An 18,334-nucleotide genomic window follows, 5' to 3' on the forward strand; every position below is an offset into this window, starting at 1 on the left:
ACTGGGATTTCATTGTATTGTGCCGATGCAATGTAATTTGGCAGCACACAGAGAATGCAGCAGAAAAACAGCAGGGAAGATGGTGATGGGAAACCACACGCTCGGGCTGCAGGATATGTACAGTCCTGGGAGCCAAATGCAAGTGGGACACACACACATGTACATGGCATGCACATGCACAGACACAAACATAGAGCTATGGGAATTAATCAGGAATTGCAGGAAGCATTTCAGCACAGCCACAGCTGCAGAAATCAGTAGCTTATCTCCTAGACCCCTTAGAAAGAGGGGACTCGAGGACAAGATTTGTAACTCTCCTTTGCTACCTTGATCTGGAGGCTCATGACAGAATCATGGTGCTGGCAGAGCTCATGCAGATACCAAGAAGACTAAGAGCTCAAACCCAGATTTCCTGAGACAATGTGGCTGGAATTCTTGATTACTACATGCATTGCAATTATTTCCTGTCTCTGAGGAAAAGGAAGCTTCTCTGGGGAGGCAAAAGCAAGGGAAAGGAGTATGGGAATTGCTGCAAGGGGACCTATAGGTAAGGCATCCAAAGGGAGTATCACATGGTGAGACTAGGGAGGTGAAAACCTTAATAGGTAAATTTTGCAACAGTAATGAACAGATTGACGGGTTCTGCTTCTCATATCACATACTGTCTTTTCCATGAGAAAGAGGTAATACCGGCAATTATATTGCCTGCACTGAGTTTGGGAGACAGCTGTGCAAGACAAACACTTTTCCATGCTACATTTACCTTGGGTCACCATGTTTTCCCCAAAACTCATGCTGAGGCTGTGCACGTGGATGCCATGCCCCCAGTGAAGAACACAAAAGTGCTCATTCCCTTCTTAAAGGAAAAAAAAAGGAAACAATATTTTCATTTTCACACTAGCAGCAAGCTGCAGGCGAGAATCAAGAGGTGCTAAGAGATGCAAGCATGTCCTTTCCAACAGATACCTTCTTCTTCGCCAGCAGTAAGTCCTGGTAAGCATTCGAACGCAGAAAGCGCGCGTAGCTGTCACTCTTCATCAGCTTGTAAATGTGCTCCTGTGGGACGGGGGGAAATGAGAGACAGAGAATTGTTATCAAACCTCATTTAGACATCACAGGGACTTAAAACACAGAAAATTGGAAGGAAGAGAGACTGATCAGAGTTCTAATTAAGTCTGCTATTATTGATTATCTGTGTTGTGGTAGGGTACAAAAGGTCCATCCTGGGGCAGGACCCTGCTGTGACTGGGGCTGTATGAACACAAAACAAAGAGACAGCCCTCACCCCAAAGATTGGCACACATTATTCACTATCAGGATTATTCTGCAAAGATTGCAACTCTCTGAAGTCCCCAGACTATAAGAAAGTGCCTACCCTGGAAAGAAGAATTAAGGAAAGAAATCTCGTAGATTAGGTTTCATTTCACCAGTTACAGAACAATCACCCAGCACTCTCTTCCTGTTCCTGGACAGGAACTGATACTTGCACACATTTCATCTCCACTTTAGACATCCACTCCAGTAAGACAACGTGTTAATGTCCTGAAAAACTCGTATTTGTGGTGACTATGCAGGGAAGTTACATGACTAGCTCTGATGCGGATAGCTACACCATATGTATAAAGTTACATTGGATGAGTATCTCTCTTAGGGTCTTCTCTTAAGTCAAACTACTGTTTCCAGTTTGCACTGAGAGCACTTTGTGTATCTTCAAATTCACAAAGTGATGTTTCATTGCATTGCATACTCTTTTCTAATTTCCTTGCTAAGCTTTACTTTCCTGCTGAGAATCCCTTAACACAGTCAGCTTTTCTCCTAGTTATCCCTGGATTTACAAAAGATATTATCCCAAACACCAAGAAAATCAAATCAAAATTCTTTGAACAAATAATGACTGAGAATACACTAAAGGAGCTCAAGAGAAAAACAGGCACCTTGGACCTTTCTCTTAGACATTGCCCAAGGAAGCACTTTTAAAGTTAATGAGCAGTTTTATCTATAGTGAATTATACAACGTGAAATATTCTCTCCTGCCTTAAAGCCATTGTACATGAAACTTTAGAAGCACCAAACCAGACAGAAGTCACATAGCTTATTTCAGTGTGTTAACAAGCCAAGCAGAATTCCCTTCTCTTCACCATCACGGGTAATTAGCAATGACCTGTCTATACACAGAAGAACTGCTTAATTCAGCTTTCTTACAGTATTTGGTGTAGTCCTATGAGGGCCACTGGTTTTCCTTTGACACAGTGTAAATGTATTCTTTGAGCTACATCCTGGTGTGGAACAATTTTTACTGGTTAATTTTCACCCTTTCTTTTAGTCTTGACTAAATGATCCTCATCTATCCAAATGACAGCACAAGATTTTGCAACAGAATCGTTCATATAAAGCTATTTAGCAACTGTCACCCTTCTTGCTTCAGAAAAAATACATGGTAGGGCACAGTTTCATACTCCTTGTCTACAACACTGCCATGAGATTTGGCATCCAGCTGTGGGACATTTGTTCTATTTATGCAGGACAGAAAGAGCCAAGTACACCCTAAGACAAGAAGAGGGAAAATAATGCACATCATGGATATGATCATCAAAAGATGAATAGGGATTTTCAACATCAGTTCTCTCTTAAACATTTCAACTAGCATACATGCAGGACTCTGTTGATTTAAACCCAACCACGCCTCAACCAGTTTGCCTGTGCTGCTGCCTCTTGAGGTTTCCTAGGAGACTCCATGTCTTCCTTATAAGTTCCTTGTAACTACCTGGGAAACAAACTTGCCTAACTGGTGCTTTTCCAGGACTATGAGGAGACAGACTGATGAGTAAGTGGGCACCTTGCAGCCCATCAACAGTGTCTCTGTTGATGGGCTACAAAGCCCATCAAAGGGCCTGAGGGGTCTCCAGAGCCTTCATCCTCTTAGTGGTCCTCTTTGCAGCAGCCAGGACATGCAGGGGAGTGGTGGGACAAGTACTGAGGTGGGCAGCAAGGTGCTGTGGCTGAGGCAACATGGTGGGTGACAGGGATATTTATATTAACATTTTGCAAGACGTGATTAATTTTTTTACTGTCTTTGGGCTCCAAATGGTTTCTTTACCAGTGGTCAGACAACTGGGTCTGGTCTGAAACATGATGATAACATTTTTGGAAAATAATTTCCAGTTTTCATTGCCACACAGACAGAGGTGAAGGAGAACACACAAGGCTGGCCATATGACCCACCTGCATGCCAGTGACAACTATCATTCTGCTCATGTCAAGACAACTTCATGTATTTGACCTTAAAACAGTATAAAATGAGTATCATTTGGTGGTGGTCAGAAGGAGAAAAAATTGCTTTGATCCTGAGATGAAATAAACTACAAGCTGCCTTCTTAACTGAAGCCCTTCCTCGAAACAGGACTATTGCACAGCCACAGCCCTGCTGCCACTGCAATTAGCTAATTGGTATGAAGCATTTTCTCTGCTTTTCACATCTTGGAATCACTAAACAGCAACAGTGCTACCTTTCAGCTGTTCACTGCAGATATAATCAAACAGGGAATAACAGGGAATTATTAATAATAATTCCTAGGCTTTGCATGCTAATGAAGAAAGAAGGTTGGGCATAGGAAAAGGAGGGACATGCAAAACTTCAGAAGCAAACTTTACTTTTTAATTATACGAATTCAAAGGGCTTGCTTTCAACAATCTCTAGACTGAAGGCATGAATGATACACTAGTAATTTATTTTACAACACTGCATTTCTGAAGCACCTACTGGAAATCTGAGCCAGTTGCTCAGATCAGCAAAGACTGCCTGTGAAATTTGCAACAGTACAGAACAACTTGCATCGGTACAGTGAAGATCCCTACTGAGACTGCACCATGAAGATTTCTGCTAAAATTGTGGCCCACTTACACACCAAATCTAGTTGCAGGTGGGAAAAGCCAGTGGCTGGACCACTTACTTTGATCTGTAGCCTACTCTGTTCTTCGCCACCAAGCTATTTTCTCTTATGCTTTGTAGAATCTGCAACTACCTAGGGAGGAGCTACAGCTAGTATTTAGAAGATACTAATTTCATAAATGCATTGAAGGCTACTGGAGATCTAACAACTGACCATATTCTTCTGTGGAAGCCTGAGCAACAGGCAGAGGTGTGGGTTTGGATTTAGTTGCTCTGTGCGATTGTGCAAATTGTCTTGTCCTTCTCTGCCATGGATTTTTAGCTCACTTTGGATCATTGCAACCCACTGGTCTCTCACTTCTTATTTTAATGACCAGCTGGGGTTTTTTCCATCTTTTTATCACATGGGGGAAAGAAATGGCACCACATTAAAGACTGAAATCTCCCAGTGCACTCTGAAAACATGCATGATGTCCCTGACATTACACAACAGTCCTGGTAAGAAATTTGAGTTTTCCATCCTTATACTGAGATAATTCTCCATTTTGTTAAGTTGTTTATTACACGGTAATGAACTCACTACTGCTGGTTCCCTAAATAGAAAAAGTAAATGCACTATCTGTGTAATTCTTAACAATGCAGCTGCAGCTCTGGACATTCCAGTCTCTTGCACTGTGAGCAGTCTGTCCAGAATTATCACTGCAACACTTCTTTACAAGTGCAATGGGAAGTTCCTGTGCCCTATCTGCACAGGAACAGGAGGACCATTTCATCTAGGTGGTACAGCCTCTCCCAGCCATTGCCATGTACCACTTCCCACATGGTTCAGTCTCACAGCTCCCTGCTCCAGCCCTAAGACAGCAATCCTTTAGGGAGCTACATTGCAAACCCAAGGATTTAAAACAATCATCTAACAAAACTGCCCAAGTGATCTATTAAACCATTGAACAAGGTAGCTTATAAAATGAGATAAAAGGAAGGAGAAAAAAAGTCTTTCAAGATTTGGCTAGCTGTTGACAGGCATCACATGTCCCACTGGTCTCCCCTGCAGCCTTGCCATCTCTTTCTGAGCACTGAGCTGCCATCTCAGGCCACTGCAGTGGCAGCTGCAAGTGGAGACAGGGACTGACTTGACATGTGTGAGGGAGCCCCAGCAAGCTGGCTTCTTGAGCCGACCAGTCACTTAGTCCCTCACACAGCATGCTGCTGATGAATACTGGCTGTACTGATACTCCCCTGTGACAATGGATGCACATTGGGAAATGTCAGTCTAACATGGAAAGTGGCACAAGAACCTGCTTTTGTAAGTGCAGTGGATTTTATCTCCAGGAAGCAAACAAATCCCTTACAAGACTCCTGCAAGCAGAGCGGGTTTGCTATCAAACATCCCTGTGACTGTTGTTTCCCGGTTCTTGAACCAAGGCAATAGAGGCAATGGGATCTGCTTGCATCGCGTTGCTGAGAAAAAGTCAGGCCCTCTTTTGTGTTTTATGCACCTGAATCACATCTTCTCCATGGTGAGGAAAAATATACAGTGGTCCTGGGGGCTCCCACTGAGCATATTCTCCGAACCTGGTCTTCTGTAGTAAGAGTTACACTTAGGATAACATAACCTTTCCACTTGCCACAACCATTACATAATATAAAGAACAACATTACATTAAAAGAGGGAAATGTTGTCCCTTCTATAATAAAAGGAACCAATGAGATAAATCACAAAAAAATTCTCTTTTATAATTATGTGAAACCAACAGGAAATCCCACCCCTGACAGCTGACAGCTTAAGTGTAGGGAAATAAACCCTGATAAGGTCCAGCATCTTTTGGCTATTTTCCTTCCACAAGCTTTACCTTTGGAAAGAGATGAAGGACAGGCTTTGTAAATTATTCCTGACAAGAGGGAAAAGGGGGAGGAAAAAATAAAGTTTGCAATCCAGACGGGAATGTGGGAGGTGGCTGAGATAGCAGAACCATCCCAAAGCTGCACCTGCTCCAAATTGATGTGCTGCAATGTGATCTCAGGTCTCTCTTCCCCCTTGCAGTCAAAGCACAGTGACCCTGAGGAGGGCATGGCTGCCAGATAGCAGAACCTTGGGAACACTGAAAAAAAATGTGGGAAAAAACCTGAATGATAAAAAAACATCTCACACAAGGCATGTGGTAGATCCCAGGAATTATGTTCTCTGTTAAGAATGTCACTTTTTAGCAGAAAACCTTGGTTCTTTCCTCTGATTTGTGTATATGAGACAAGAAGAGAATCAGTGGTTAAACATCCATTCCTAATTCCACCAGTATTTTACCCATCTTGATGTTTTGTGACAAGCTTGAGATTTTTAGAGTTGTGAAGGCCAAGCACAATGTTCTCATGAACTCTGAACACCAGCTAGATTCCAGAAAGCCCTAAAATTTGAACTTGCTGATAGTATTTTTTCCCTGTTTGTGCCTAAACTCAGCTGCAAACTTTGGATGATGATGGGGAATAAGGAGAAATGGCTAATTCTTTGCTCACTTCAAACACAGGTTTCCCATTTAGGACATTTATGGAACAGATCATCTTGACTACCATTAAGCAGCATGTACAGACCAACCAAGTGATCAGGCCCAGCCAGCATGGGCATAGGAAAAGCACATGCCTGACCAACCTGATCTCCTTTTATGACCAGGTGACCTGCCTGGTGGATGAGGGAACGGCTGTGCATTAACTCTACCGGGACTTCAGCAAAGCCTTCAATAATGTCTCCCATGGCCTTCTCCTGGAGAAGCTGTCAGCCCCCAGTTTGGAGAGGTGCACCCTTTGCTGGGTTAAAAACTGTCAAAATGGCTGGGCTGAGAGAGTGGTGGTGAATGGAGCTACATCCTGGCAGCCAGTCACCAGTGGTGACCCCAGGGCTCAGTACTGGGGTCAGCCCTGTTTAACATCTTTATTGATGATTTGGATGAGAGGATCAAGTGCACTATCAGCCAATTCACAGATGACACTGAGCTTGGTGGAAGTGTTGATCTGCTGGAGGGCAGGAAGGCTCTGCAGGGATCTGGGCTGGCTGAATCGATGGGCCAATGCCATTGTGTGAGGTTCAGCAAGGTCAAGTGCCAGATCTTGCACTTGGATCACAACAGCCCCGGGCCGTGCTTTAGGCTGGGGGATGAGTGACTGGAGAGTTGCCTGGCAGAAGAGTATCTGAGAGAGCTGATCTACAGCAGCTGAACATGAGCCAGCTGTGCCCAGGTGGCCAAGAAGGCCAATGGCACCCTGGCCTGTATCAGGAACAGTGTGGCCAGCAGGACCAGGGCAGTGATTGTCCCCCTGTACTCGGCACTGATGAGGCCACATCTTGAGTCCTGTGTCCAGGTTTGTGCCCCTCACTGCAAGAAAGGAATTGAGGTGCTGGAGCGTGTCCAGAGAAGGTCAATGAAAGTGATGATGGGTCTAGAGAGTTACTCATATGAGGAACAGACGAGGGAGCTGGGGTTCTTCAGCCTGGAGAAAAGGAGGCTTAGAGGAGACCTTATCACTCCACAGCTGTCTGAAAGGAGGGTGTAGCCAGGTGGGGGTCAGCCTCTTCTCCAAGGCAGCCAGCAACAGGATGAGAAGAAATGGCCTCAAACTATACCAGCAGAGGTTCAGATTGGACATCAGGAATAATTTCTTCACTGAAAGGGTGGTTCTTCACTGAAAGATGGGAATGGGCTGCCCAGGGAGACAGTGGCGTCACCAACCCTGGAAGTGTTCATGAAATGAATGGAGGTGGGACTTAGTGCTGTGATTTAATTGACATGGTGGTGTTCGGTCAAAGGTTGTACTTCATGATCTTGGAGGTGTTTTCCCACCTTAATGATTCTGTTCCGTGATTTTTAGCTCATTTTGGAGGGTTTACACTAAGGCTAGATAGCTGTTGAGATGCACTTAAGCTGCAAGGATCCACTTTGCCTTTCATAAACTGGTCAGAAACCTCCTTGCTGTAGCTATCCCACATCTTCTGGATTGTTTTGGAGTGCTCCTCCACCTTGTTACCAATGCCTGGTAGTAACTGGTGAGAGCTGATTTGGAGACCCCTTTTGTGTTGCAAGCATACAGCCGAACCTCTGGCCAACTGCAAATCAGATTTGCAGCATGTCAGACAAATCCATTAAAAGAAAAGGCCACAAGCAATGTAAAGCAGTAGATTAAACAACTAAATAAATAACAGCATACTGGAATGAATGCTAATATTTGTGCTACCTGTATGCTTGGCACTGGGGAGGAATTTACTGCAGATTCACACATGAGAGAGTGCTGCCTGAGTGAAGGCCTTGTGGTCTTTGCTGGAAGGATGGGAAGAGTTGCCAGCTGAGAACCTGCCTGGAGCTTGTTTTTGGAAGAGCTGTCTCTATAGCACAAAGAGGACGTGGGAAGGAGAAAGCAGACTTCTGCAAGTACATGGTGTGTGACTGCTGCACCTTCCAATTAGACTTGGCAGCAGCCTAGTGCCTGTCTGTCGGCACCTCTGCTCTGCACAGACATTTGTGGCAGAGGAGCTGAGGTTAACCCCTGTGCCAGCACATACACATGCTGCAGTCAGCAAAACCTGCTATCCATGCATTGTTAGAGATGTGTCCTGTTAACTCTGCTGTACTCTTCCAGCAGGAAGACCAGCAGAACCCCCTACCACACCATCACCACGATATTCCAAAAAGCCAAAGAAAAGAAAGGAGACCTACTTCTCTTTAAGCAGTTGTGCCAAAACTGAATGCAACACTTTATAGGAGCAATTGTGATAAACTGCATTCAACCTAAATGATGGTGATAAAAAGCACTTTAGAAAAAGCAGTAAAAATTGCTGCATCTGCTCTGGAAGCTGAAGTTGTTGGTAGTAGGCACAGCTGGGATGAGGCAAACAGTGAAGAAGCTACAGAAAAGACCTTCACGTTTGCCCTGACTGAACTCGATGGGAAAACACCAGTGGGGGTGAAAAAGCAGAGAAACACATACATATGTTTTATTCCAATTCCCTTTAATGTTTCCAAATCCCCACTAAGAGCGCTTCTGAATCTGCTTATTCTGGTCTCTGCATTTAGGATTTCACTCTTCTCAAAAACGCCGTGGGGCCTGTGTTGAGCTGCCTGTCTGCATTAACCTGGGTGAGCCCCTTCCCGGAGCCTCTCTGGTACCGGGCAGTGCTGCCATCTAGCAGGGCCAGGGGGGATTGGGTGCTCCAGCTGCTGCAGGACTGCGAGGCTTTACTGGATTTATAGATGGAAAATAAATGCTTCAGCTTGCTAAATGGCACATAAGGGTCTTGGCCTAAGAGTGAATAGCTGTGGAAAATCTGAGCAGTATCTTTTTTGCCACTCTCACGTATTCAAGGGACATGACAATTTACAACAAGTTTTAGTTGGTGCATTTTCTTCACATTCAACCAAGTTGCTTTTACTGCTAAGGGGAAAAAAAAAAAAAGAATAATTATCCTATAATATAGACTAACCTCCCTGCTAAACTAAAAAGCATAATTTCTTTTTTCAGCCCACAAATGAAATTACACTGGGCTGAAGGCACAGGAATGTACGAAAGAGCCTTAGCAAGAGGGATAACTGTAAGCAATGAGAGCTTATTTTGAGTAATACACAGAAATCCTTTGTTTAGCCCTGTAGATACATAGTTGGAAACACGATGTAAATCTTTCGTGGAAAAGCACATTGATGAAAGTAACACATAAATTTAGCTATGTCTCCTCTGTAAATTGATGAGACAACTGGTTTGCTTCATATCTTCAAACACAAACATGAGGGTGGAGCTGTCGAGGGTCCATGGCAGACACAGTGCAGAGGACTAGAGGCAAAGGGTTGTTGAGTGCTGTGCAGTTAAGGGGTCAGCCTGGTACTGCAGAAGGATTTAGTCCTAAATATAGCAAGGGCTATCCTGGGAGACAAGAGTGGGCTGCTGGGAGTCTAACGCCATATGAGCAGCTTTAGGTTTTCAGAACAATGATCATGGCTAAGAGGCTGATTCTCTCAATATGGGGCAAATCCTGGCTACTGGCAAAAAGCCCAAGTGAAAAGGTTTTGCCTGGGAGGAGGGGACAACTTTCTGTAGCACTCAGGAGATTGGCACTGGAAATAGTTTCTTTCCCAAACAATATGCTGGAGCCACAGCAATGAAGATGAGGTTTTCCCCTCCTGTGCATGCTGTGGTATACAGCTATAAGGTGTAACTACTTAACCTTTTGGTTGACACTCTGACATCTGCAGGCTGTCAGCAGCTTCCTCCTTGTTTTCTCTGTGAAAAATCCTGCCAAAAAGCTGAACTGCACCAAGGAGAGAACAGGCAGAACCCCTCACACAGCAGAAGGAAATTCTATTTCAGTGGGGCATTGCATGTTCTATAGGAGATGGTGATAGTGCAGGATACAGCCCTACAGAAACAAGCAGAACACAGCTTCTGAGTAAAGGTGGCTATGCTGAGATAGGGAACACCAATCCTGCTTGGATGCCTACCTACCTAGAGAACATGTACAGGCTAGATAAACCATTTTCCATGCCTCATCAACATTTTGACAGTAAGATATCAGCTGCTATGTCATCTTGGGCTGCCATTAAGTGGTTGAGCTCAACACCTCAGAGTCCAAATGTATATTGAAATCTTTTGACTGTTTCCCAACAAACCTCATCCTGACAACCCACATTCATACCTGCTATGGGCTGAGCAGAGATATGAAATGCATTGCTGATAGATCTTCCCAGGGATTTTTCTTAAATTTTTAATTAGGAGTGCGAACACTTAAAAAGGCAACAACCCCTTAAAAAAATTAAAGACCACAGTGTTCCTGCAGCACATGGGTTTAGCAGGAAGAGACCATAACCCTGAAGTCCATGAGAAGTGGACTCCTGGAGTTCTGGCTTCTTAATTAGATGGAAGGATGCACTTGCAAGCACTTTTGATCCCTATTTGGGAGAAAGAAACAGTATCAGCAGCTTCCTGACCTTCACATGAAGAGGAAATTCTCTTGCTTTGGATCTGACATGCAGTGGTTTCTTGCTTCCAAGATGCACAGTGTACACTACTGACACAAGAGTCCCAGAGTTTAAGTGCCAAATTCAATTTTTGAGCAAGCTAGAGACTTTCCCATGTAATCCATCTAAAGGTATTTTTTGGAGGTAGGAAATGTCTGGCACTGAGGCACTGTTAATACTCATGCATGTAGTTTTAGACAGCTTGGCAGGATCAGCACCCTGAATAACAGGCAGACTATTGTCCTGTGGGAATATGCTGACTGTTCTTGTTACCCTGTTCCCATGATCTCTCATTTGGAGAGATCTGTTGCCTTCTGTCACTGTGTCTGCAAGGAGAGAGGTCACTTGTGACTTTTTCCTGGCCCTTTTTCTGCTTGTGTGTGACAGAAGGACATTAGCTTAGACAGCAGTTTGATCCCTGATGCGTTCAGAGACAGAAAGGGAAGACAAAGGGCTGGATGGTAGCTATTTTCTATATAACATGACTGCTAAACCACAAATTAAAATGGAAGGCAGAAGATAAAAGAAGTACTTTCTGATATGCATGTGTATATGTACATTTGGAAAAAAAAACTCCCAACAAACCAAAACAGGAAAATAATAACACAAAGTATCTGCTCCTATGTAAACCTCTGCTTTTGTTTCCTGCTTTGCACAGCATCAGGCACACTAGCATAAGCCTCCACAATCACTTCCCTATTTTTGTTCCAGACACTTAACTACTCTTCTGGCTGTATTTGTGGGGCTCTTGATTTTAGATTCCGTTTGGTTGTAGGTTCTTTTGTGAAATCCACAAAGGTTGCACATTTGTTTCTAAGTGAGACTCTGTGTGTTTTCTATAGTCACCATAACCCAAATACAAGGAAGAGAACCAGAGTACAATGTAAGGAAGGATTTTCTCCTCCAGACCCACAGAATCAGAGCCAAAGAAGGAGAAGAGAATAAAGGTCAAGTCCTTGTGCAGTCCTTAACCTCCACAGGAAGGTGCAGGCTGTCAAAAGCCTCCAGGAGCCCTAGGCACACCATTCATGTATAAATACTGATGCAGTGCAGCAGTGCTTTCAATTCCCCACAGTACAGGCTCAAGGTCTCTGAGCAGCACTAGTTCAGGTGGACTTGGTCTCCTCTTAAAGGCAGAGCACCTTGTTTTGTCCCATGTCCCCTTGCTGGCTGCCTGCACTGCTAACCAGAGTTGCCTTGCTGTTACCCCAATTCTCCAGCCTTAGTCATACTGTAATTGTGTAATGTGAGAAGCAAGGTGAGCAAGGTGGCATACTGTAAAGCAACTGTAAAGCAACTGGGGTGCTTGAGCAAAACTTTAGGTAAACAGGAATAATGTTTCTTCAAGTTATTACATGAAAGATAATACCAACACAATGAATGATTATTTTCACATTTTCATTCCAGGCCATGATTTTGTTCCAGACCTACAAATGGAGTGCTTTATGCCCACTGAATAGATACCAGGCCTTTCACATCCTGTGCATGCTAGAAAACATAGCGTCACCCCTCACTTTCCCTTCTTGGTAAAAAATGACATTTCTCTTCCAAGAAACCCTTGCTTGAACTTGGAGTTTGGTTTTGAATTCAATAGGATCCAGTCAAGTTCAACAACCAGAATGCAAACTGATGACTGACCGCTGATGAATCCTATAAGGATTCGTATCTCTATCACAGAACAAACTAAACTATACCTGGGGCAGCTGAGAGCATTAACTGGGCTCAAATCTCAAGATTAGATTTCAGGAAGAAAGTTTTTACAATGAAGATAGTGAAACCCTGGCCCAGATCACCCAGAGAGGTGGTGGGTGCCCCATCTCTGGAAACATTCAAGGTCAAGTGGAACAGGGCTCTGAGAATCCTGATCTAGTTGAAGATGTACCCTGCTCATTCGGGGGAGCTGGACTAGATGAACTTTAAAGGTGCCTTCTGTCTCAAATTATTCTATATTTCAAAGCTGGAACAGGTACATTTCTGTTTTGAGCTGCCTGGAATTTAGCATTATGGTCTAAATCTGCCCTGGAATTAGCCAAGGATATGCAGCCTGGATTAGAACTGAATTTCCCTGAATCACCTTCATAGAAACAACAGTTGGTTAGTTCAGGTAAAGGAATGTCAATCTAAAACTCTGTTTTATTTATTAAAGAATAAAAATAAACAAAGAAAACAGGAAAGGAATTCCAAAGACAACTGTGTGGCTTGCCTTACTTTGGCACACCTGGCTCTGAAGCCTACCAGTAAATGTAGGCTAAATGTCCCTGCAGACATTACTGTGAGGAAACACAATGCATCCTGGTGATATTAGCTCCCAACACCAAGGGACTGAGGAAGGGATTAAAGATTTTCTGAAGGCAGAAAGACATTTCAAGGGAGGCAAGGAGATGCTTGATAGGGGAGAATGGTTAAAAAACTAATAACGTGTTGCACAGATAAGCCATAACTGTCACACTCACAGCTCTGTGTTCCATGTAAAGATGAATTACTTTGGCTGTCAGCAGCTTCATTAGCCAGAAGAGGCCATTCAGATGGACCCAAACCTATTTACTTTCAAGAACTGGTGGTGCCTGCTTCATATTGCAGGGCCCCATACTGGTTGTTCAATGATGCTGATAACTCCTGTGGGAGCTTACATCCTGCTAAGTACTTCACTGTTTAATTGAACTGACCTTTCCTGGCGATGCCCCTTGTATTAAAAGCTGCTTTGGTCCCCAGTGAAAATGGTTTGATAATCATAATATTTTACTCAGAGGACAGTTGTTTAAGAGCAGAAAATAATCAGCTAAATTGGTAGGCTCCCCTCTGGAGGGATCCAGCACTAAAATGACAGAAGGTGCTGCAGACCAAGATAGCTGGCAGAGCTGACAATAAGGACAGAGCCAGGAACAGAGCTGAGCTGCTCAAGGACAGGGACACCAACAAACTGGACAGCTGGGGAGGGGAGTGCAGCTGAGCCAGCACAGCACACTCTGCTCGGAGCTGAGATGTGCTGGCACAGCTTGAGCCAGGCACGGGGTGGGCGATGGCACCTGCAGGAGCTGCAGCAAGAGGGGCAGCTCTGTGCAAGCCCAGCAGTGCAGGACTGTGAAGTGCAGCAGCACAGAGGGACAAACAGCACGGCAAGCATCTCAAGCTGAGATGGGGAAATGGTGAAACACTTGCTTCTACGGAACAAGAATCCATCTCAGAGAGAGGTCTGTCTGAAATAATAAATGCACACCAAATTCAGGTTTGGATTAGGAGTGCTTTGAGGACTAAGATTTGGAGCTGAGATTTTCTTAAACAGAGAAACCATTTGCTTTCAGACCGTGACTGGCCTAAGGACAAAGAGGTTTGAAGTGAGAGGCATGTTTGCCAAGAGACCCTTTTCTCCCTGTTTTTATCTAGGTTAGTTGCCTTACCAGATGGTTGAGCAGCATCTGGGAGAGCTCTCTGGGGCTGGGAGCCAAGGTTGTGCAAAGAAGCACATCAATGTAGACTCTTAAAGCATCCGATAACAAATGATGCTTTGCTTTCAACTTCCTGTTATAAAGCATTTGCTGGCCTGAATGTGCTCTGCTACACCTTACCCTTCCCAAGTACAGCAATGTGTCCGTTTCCAGTGCTTTTTATACAGAATTGGCATTTTGTGGATCTCCCAAGTCATGACTAGAGTGCCACATCACCTTCTCCTATTCTTCCACTGCAGGAGGATTGAACTAATTTTCTCAGATCTGCCAACACTTTTCCTTCCTCTTAGTGTCTCAGACCTGCAGGCATTCAAAAAAAGTGCTGTTGAGTAAACTTTTTTTCTTTTTCTTTACTTACAAGGACATTTCAGTTGTTTTCCTCTTTGTGCTAAAGCTACACAGGACAAGACAACACTCATATTTTCCCCTCCTACAGAGGGTGTTTTGATTAATTGTATCTGGTTGGGTCCCTAGGAATGTGGGATGTGTGGAAGCTCCCATGGGCTCCTGGTGCCAGAGTGCTGAGATAAGGCAGCTGCTGCAGATTTATGGACAAGAGACTCTGTGGTGGCAGGGCTGACCTGTGAGAAACACTACAGCAGTACCTGGGAGATTTACAGCACCCTGGGGTGATCTACACTGCCTCCCATGAAGTGCACGTGCAAATAAAAATGTCCCTTCTCCAGGATGAGCCAGTAAAAGCCATGTTGCCCCAGCTCTACCAGGGCACTAGGCCCTTCAACAATGTCCTGCTTCTTCCTGCATTTGTCAGAATGCCTTCCCAGCTATCCAGTCAAGCTGTCACAGTTTGCTTGGCTTTTGGTGAGCTACCAGAAACCCACTGTACAAGAAGGTAACTTCACATTGCACCATCCTCTCTTGGCATAGATTCAATCTCCAAGATTACCATAGCTGGCCCTGAAGGTCTACCTTTGCCTCATATTTCTGTGTCCATGAACCACAACAGATGAATTTAGGACATCTGTCAGTGTAAAAATCCACTGAAATAAAATTAACCCAAGGAGCTAAAATTGCAGTCTAACTGCCAGGGCTCCAGCTTGATTTTATCAACTCCCCTTTGAATGGCAATTACATTGTGAACTGATCAGTTCAAGGCTAAATCCTCTGTGTCTTCTTCTAATTAAATACTCATCATCTAAACATTCATCTTATTCTTAGTACTTCTACTTCTCAATTTAATCAATTCCCCCATTATTCACCTATCTCCTTTAGCCTGCATTTTGTAGTCATCATTTTTTTCAGATGATGTAAGAAGTTCTTTTTCACTACAAATGCCAAGCAAAGAACACACTTTAGCCAGAATGTCTTCATACTCCTGTATTTCTCAGTTTTAAAAAGGGCATTTAAATTGCCTGATATTCACAGGGGACAGCCTTGAAACTTCATGTACATTCCTTCTATGCTGGCCCCAAGGAGCAAGATTGCATTCAGGAAAATAGAGCATTTGATGCTGTTTTAAAAAATTCATTGCCTAACCTTGTATAAGTGGTCCACAACATCTCCCCTGAGATGAAAATATTTTGTTAGTGGAGTATTTTGAAGAATTGCCTTTGAATGCCAATTAAAAAAAAAAATCCCCAAACCCAGGAATTATTTTCATTTGCTGTTGGTTTTACTACATCTTGTGATAAAAATTATTTTGAGGAGGATATCTTTTAATTGTGTCCCTAATAATATTTGCCAAATGATCCTTTCTTTTTCTTTTTTAAAAACTAGAAAAATATATTTTCACTTTCCAGGAGGTTATGCAGCTTTACCCTTGCTTGTAGCAGTTTTCTCAAATTATCTGTTTTCCTCAGGGCATTTTCCATGTACAGTTTATCTGTAAAATTTTCCTAATAAATCTGGAGCCTTAGGAGGGAAGGATTAAGCTCACTGCATTGCCTACTGTCCTATCATTACATTAAGGTATTGTCTGGTGGACAAATTTCTAGTTGTGTTGGAGGGAGCTGCTGCATTTAGGGTTTGGCAGGGGGATATAATTAGCTATAAATAAATAAGATATAGAAAAAGTGTATTATCTATCCACTGTTTAGATATGACATTGGCCATTCTGTAAATATGCCAGACTTCTGTGACAGGTAGCACAGACAGACAAGCTGAACTGTATAGCAGACTTTCATCTGTGTTTTCTCTGAGATGTGGCTCTAGCTTGCAGCGCCTTGCAGACTTGCAGATTTTGGAACATTTGTTCCCAGAGGAGCCTTAGTCTGTTATAATAGATAGATTCAATGAAAATATAATTTACCCAGCTTGAATAGATATCGTCAAAGTCACTTCAAACTGTGCGTCTCCTCTTTCTTACGAGTGAGCAGTGACAATGTGATAGTGGAATATCATATTAAAACTGAGAGTTTCATTAGCAGTAGTTCCACAAAACCAAAAACTAACCTGTGCATCTTCATATGTGTACCTCCCTGGGTCTTTGACATTTTGGCTTGTTTTCTCATAGCTGTGGGAATCCAGGTTGATAGCGCTTTGGGCCCCAGGAGCTAGAAACTCTTGCCAGATTTCTTCCACTCTGGTGGTCACATCCTGTAAAGGTTGTTTCTTGAGATCTTGGACAGCCAACCAAAACCTGTACTAGTCAAAAATTAAAAGGGCAGAAAAGAGAAAAAGATAGGAATCTAGGTAAGATTTTGTGAATAAGCCTAGGCATAGGCTTATTCACAGACACAGAAACAGACACAGAACCTAATCCTGCATCTACTAGAATCACAGAAGATGCCAATTAAGCCTGATTTCAAGGGGAAGGGGTGATGTACTTTACATCAACCCTTTATATTTTGGCTAAGATCAGAACACTGACTTTAAGAAGTGATACATTCTTATTCAAACTGCCCCTGCAGAAGTGTCATATTAGATATGCAAACAGGAAACCTCTAGAGCTGTGCAGCTGGAGGAGAGGAGCAGGCTCTGCCTCCCACAGCTGCACTGCAATGTGATGGTCATTTCTGCCTGCAGGATCAGTCATCCACAGGGGATGTAAACTGAAGAACAAACTTAACATTCATATAATTTCCAGTGTGAAGTTGTAGCAATACCGCTTAGAGATTTTTTTTTTTACTTGTAAACTGACCAGCATTCAGATGGATGGATGTCATGAGAAAAGATGACGCTTGTCATGCCATACTCCAAATTTACAGGGATATTTTCTTGAGTAGGCTATGCTTACAGACTAAACTAAATTCATAAACACTGAGAAGGTAATATCTTCAATGACTAAGGACATAATCCGTATCTTAATCTGTAAAAAAAAAGACCACAGAGTATTTTTGCAAGAGTGACATACATGTCTTTTGTCTTTTACCCTTGGGAAAAAAAAAGACATTTTGTTGGTAGTGCTAGTTTTATTTATTGCTGTAAGAGATGCTCTTTCAGGTGACTAATTCAGAAGATGCACGGTGCCCAGTAGCCTTTTGTTTTGGTCAACTCTTATCTTCCAGCAAGAAGGTATCCCTGAGGGTTATCTGCCCTGAAAACCTGGGCCCTGCAAGCACAAGAGTGCTCTGCAGGGAGTGCTGAGGGCTAAAGGCAAACAGGTACATTAGGCACCTCTGCAGCCACCTGCAATAACCAGCTCTTTCCTACCCCCGGCAAAGGTGCCCATTGTCCAGAGTGACAAGGAGGGCAGGGTTTGCCTCGGCTACCTCTTATGCACTCCCTCTGCTAGGCAGACTGTGCAGAGGGGACAGGGATTGTCTGGGTCACTGCTTGTTCAGGGCATCCGCAAGAGCTGCACAACTTGGAAAATTTGGTGTCTCCTTTATAAACCAAGTTGAACTTTAACTGAAGTCCTGATTTCTCACCCCAAATGATTCAGTGGTGTCAGTGTGCTGCCACTAAGGCAAAAATTCCTCCGTGGTGGAAGGAGGAAGATAAGAGTCTGTCCCAAACAAAAATCCCGATGGTAGTAAGGGTGGGTGGAGGAGACAGCAGCCTGGTGACTCCTGTGCTGTTCCTGACCCTTGCTTCCTTAATGGCTGCAGGCA

The 18,334-nt window shown here is 43.6% G+C and overlaps 1 protein-coding gene across 4 annotated transcripts in view; it reads right to left on the reverse strand.

The window, feature by feature from the left end:
* RGS6 (regulator of G protein signaling 6) overlaps positions 1-18,334 on the reverse strand; it is a 262,870-nt gene that overhangs the window by 25,869 nt on the left and 218,667 nt on the right. For all 4 annotated transcript variants that reach the window (XM_088057285.1, XM_005522528.2, XM_088057286.1 and 1 more), the window contains 2 exons: positions 16,734-16,920; positions 967-1,056 (listed from right to left, as the gene is read on the reverse strand). In XM_088057285.1, the coding sequence (XP_087913411.1) occupies positions 967-1,056; positions 16,734-16,920 (277 nt within the window). The remainder of the gene's footprint in view (positions 1-966; positions 1,057-16,733; positions 16,921-18,334) is intronic.

This window comes from Pseudopodoces humilis, chromosome 7, assembly GCF_049639895.1.
Source record: "Pseudopodoces humilis isolate 2021_Gansu_Grassland_sample_001 chromosome 7, ASM4963989v1, whole genome shotgun sequence".
Classification (NCBI taxonomy): domain Eukaryota; kingdom Metazoa; phylum Chordata; class Aves; order Passeriformes; family Paridae; genus Pseudopodoces; species Pseudopodoces humilis.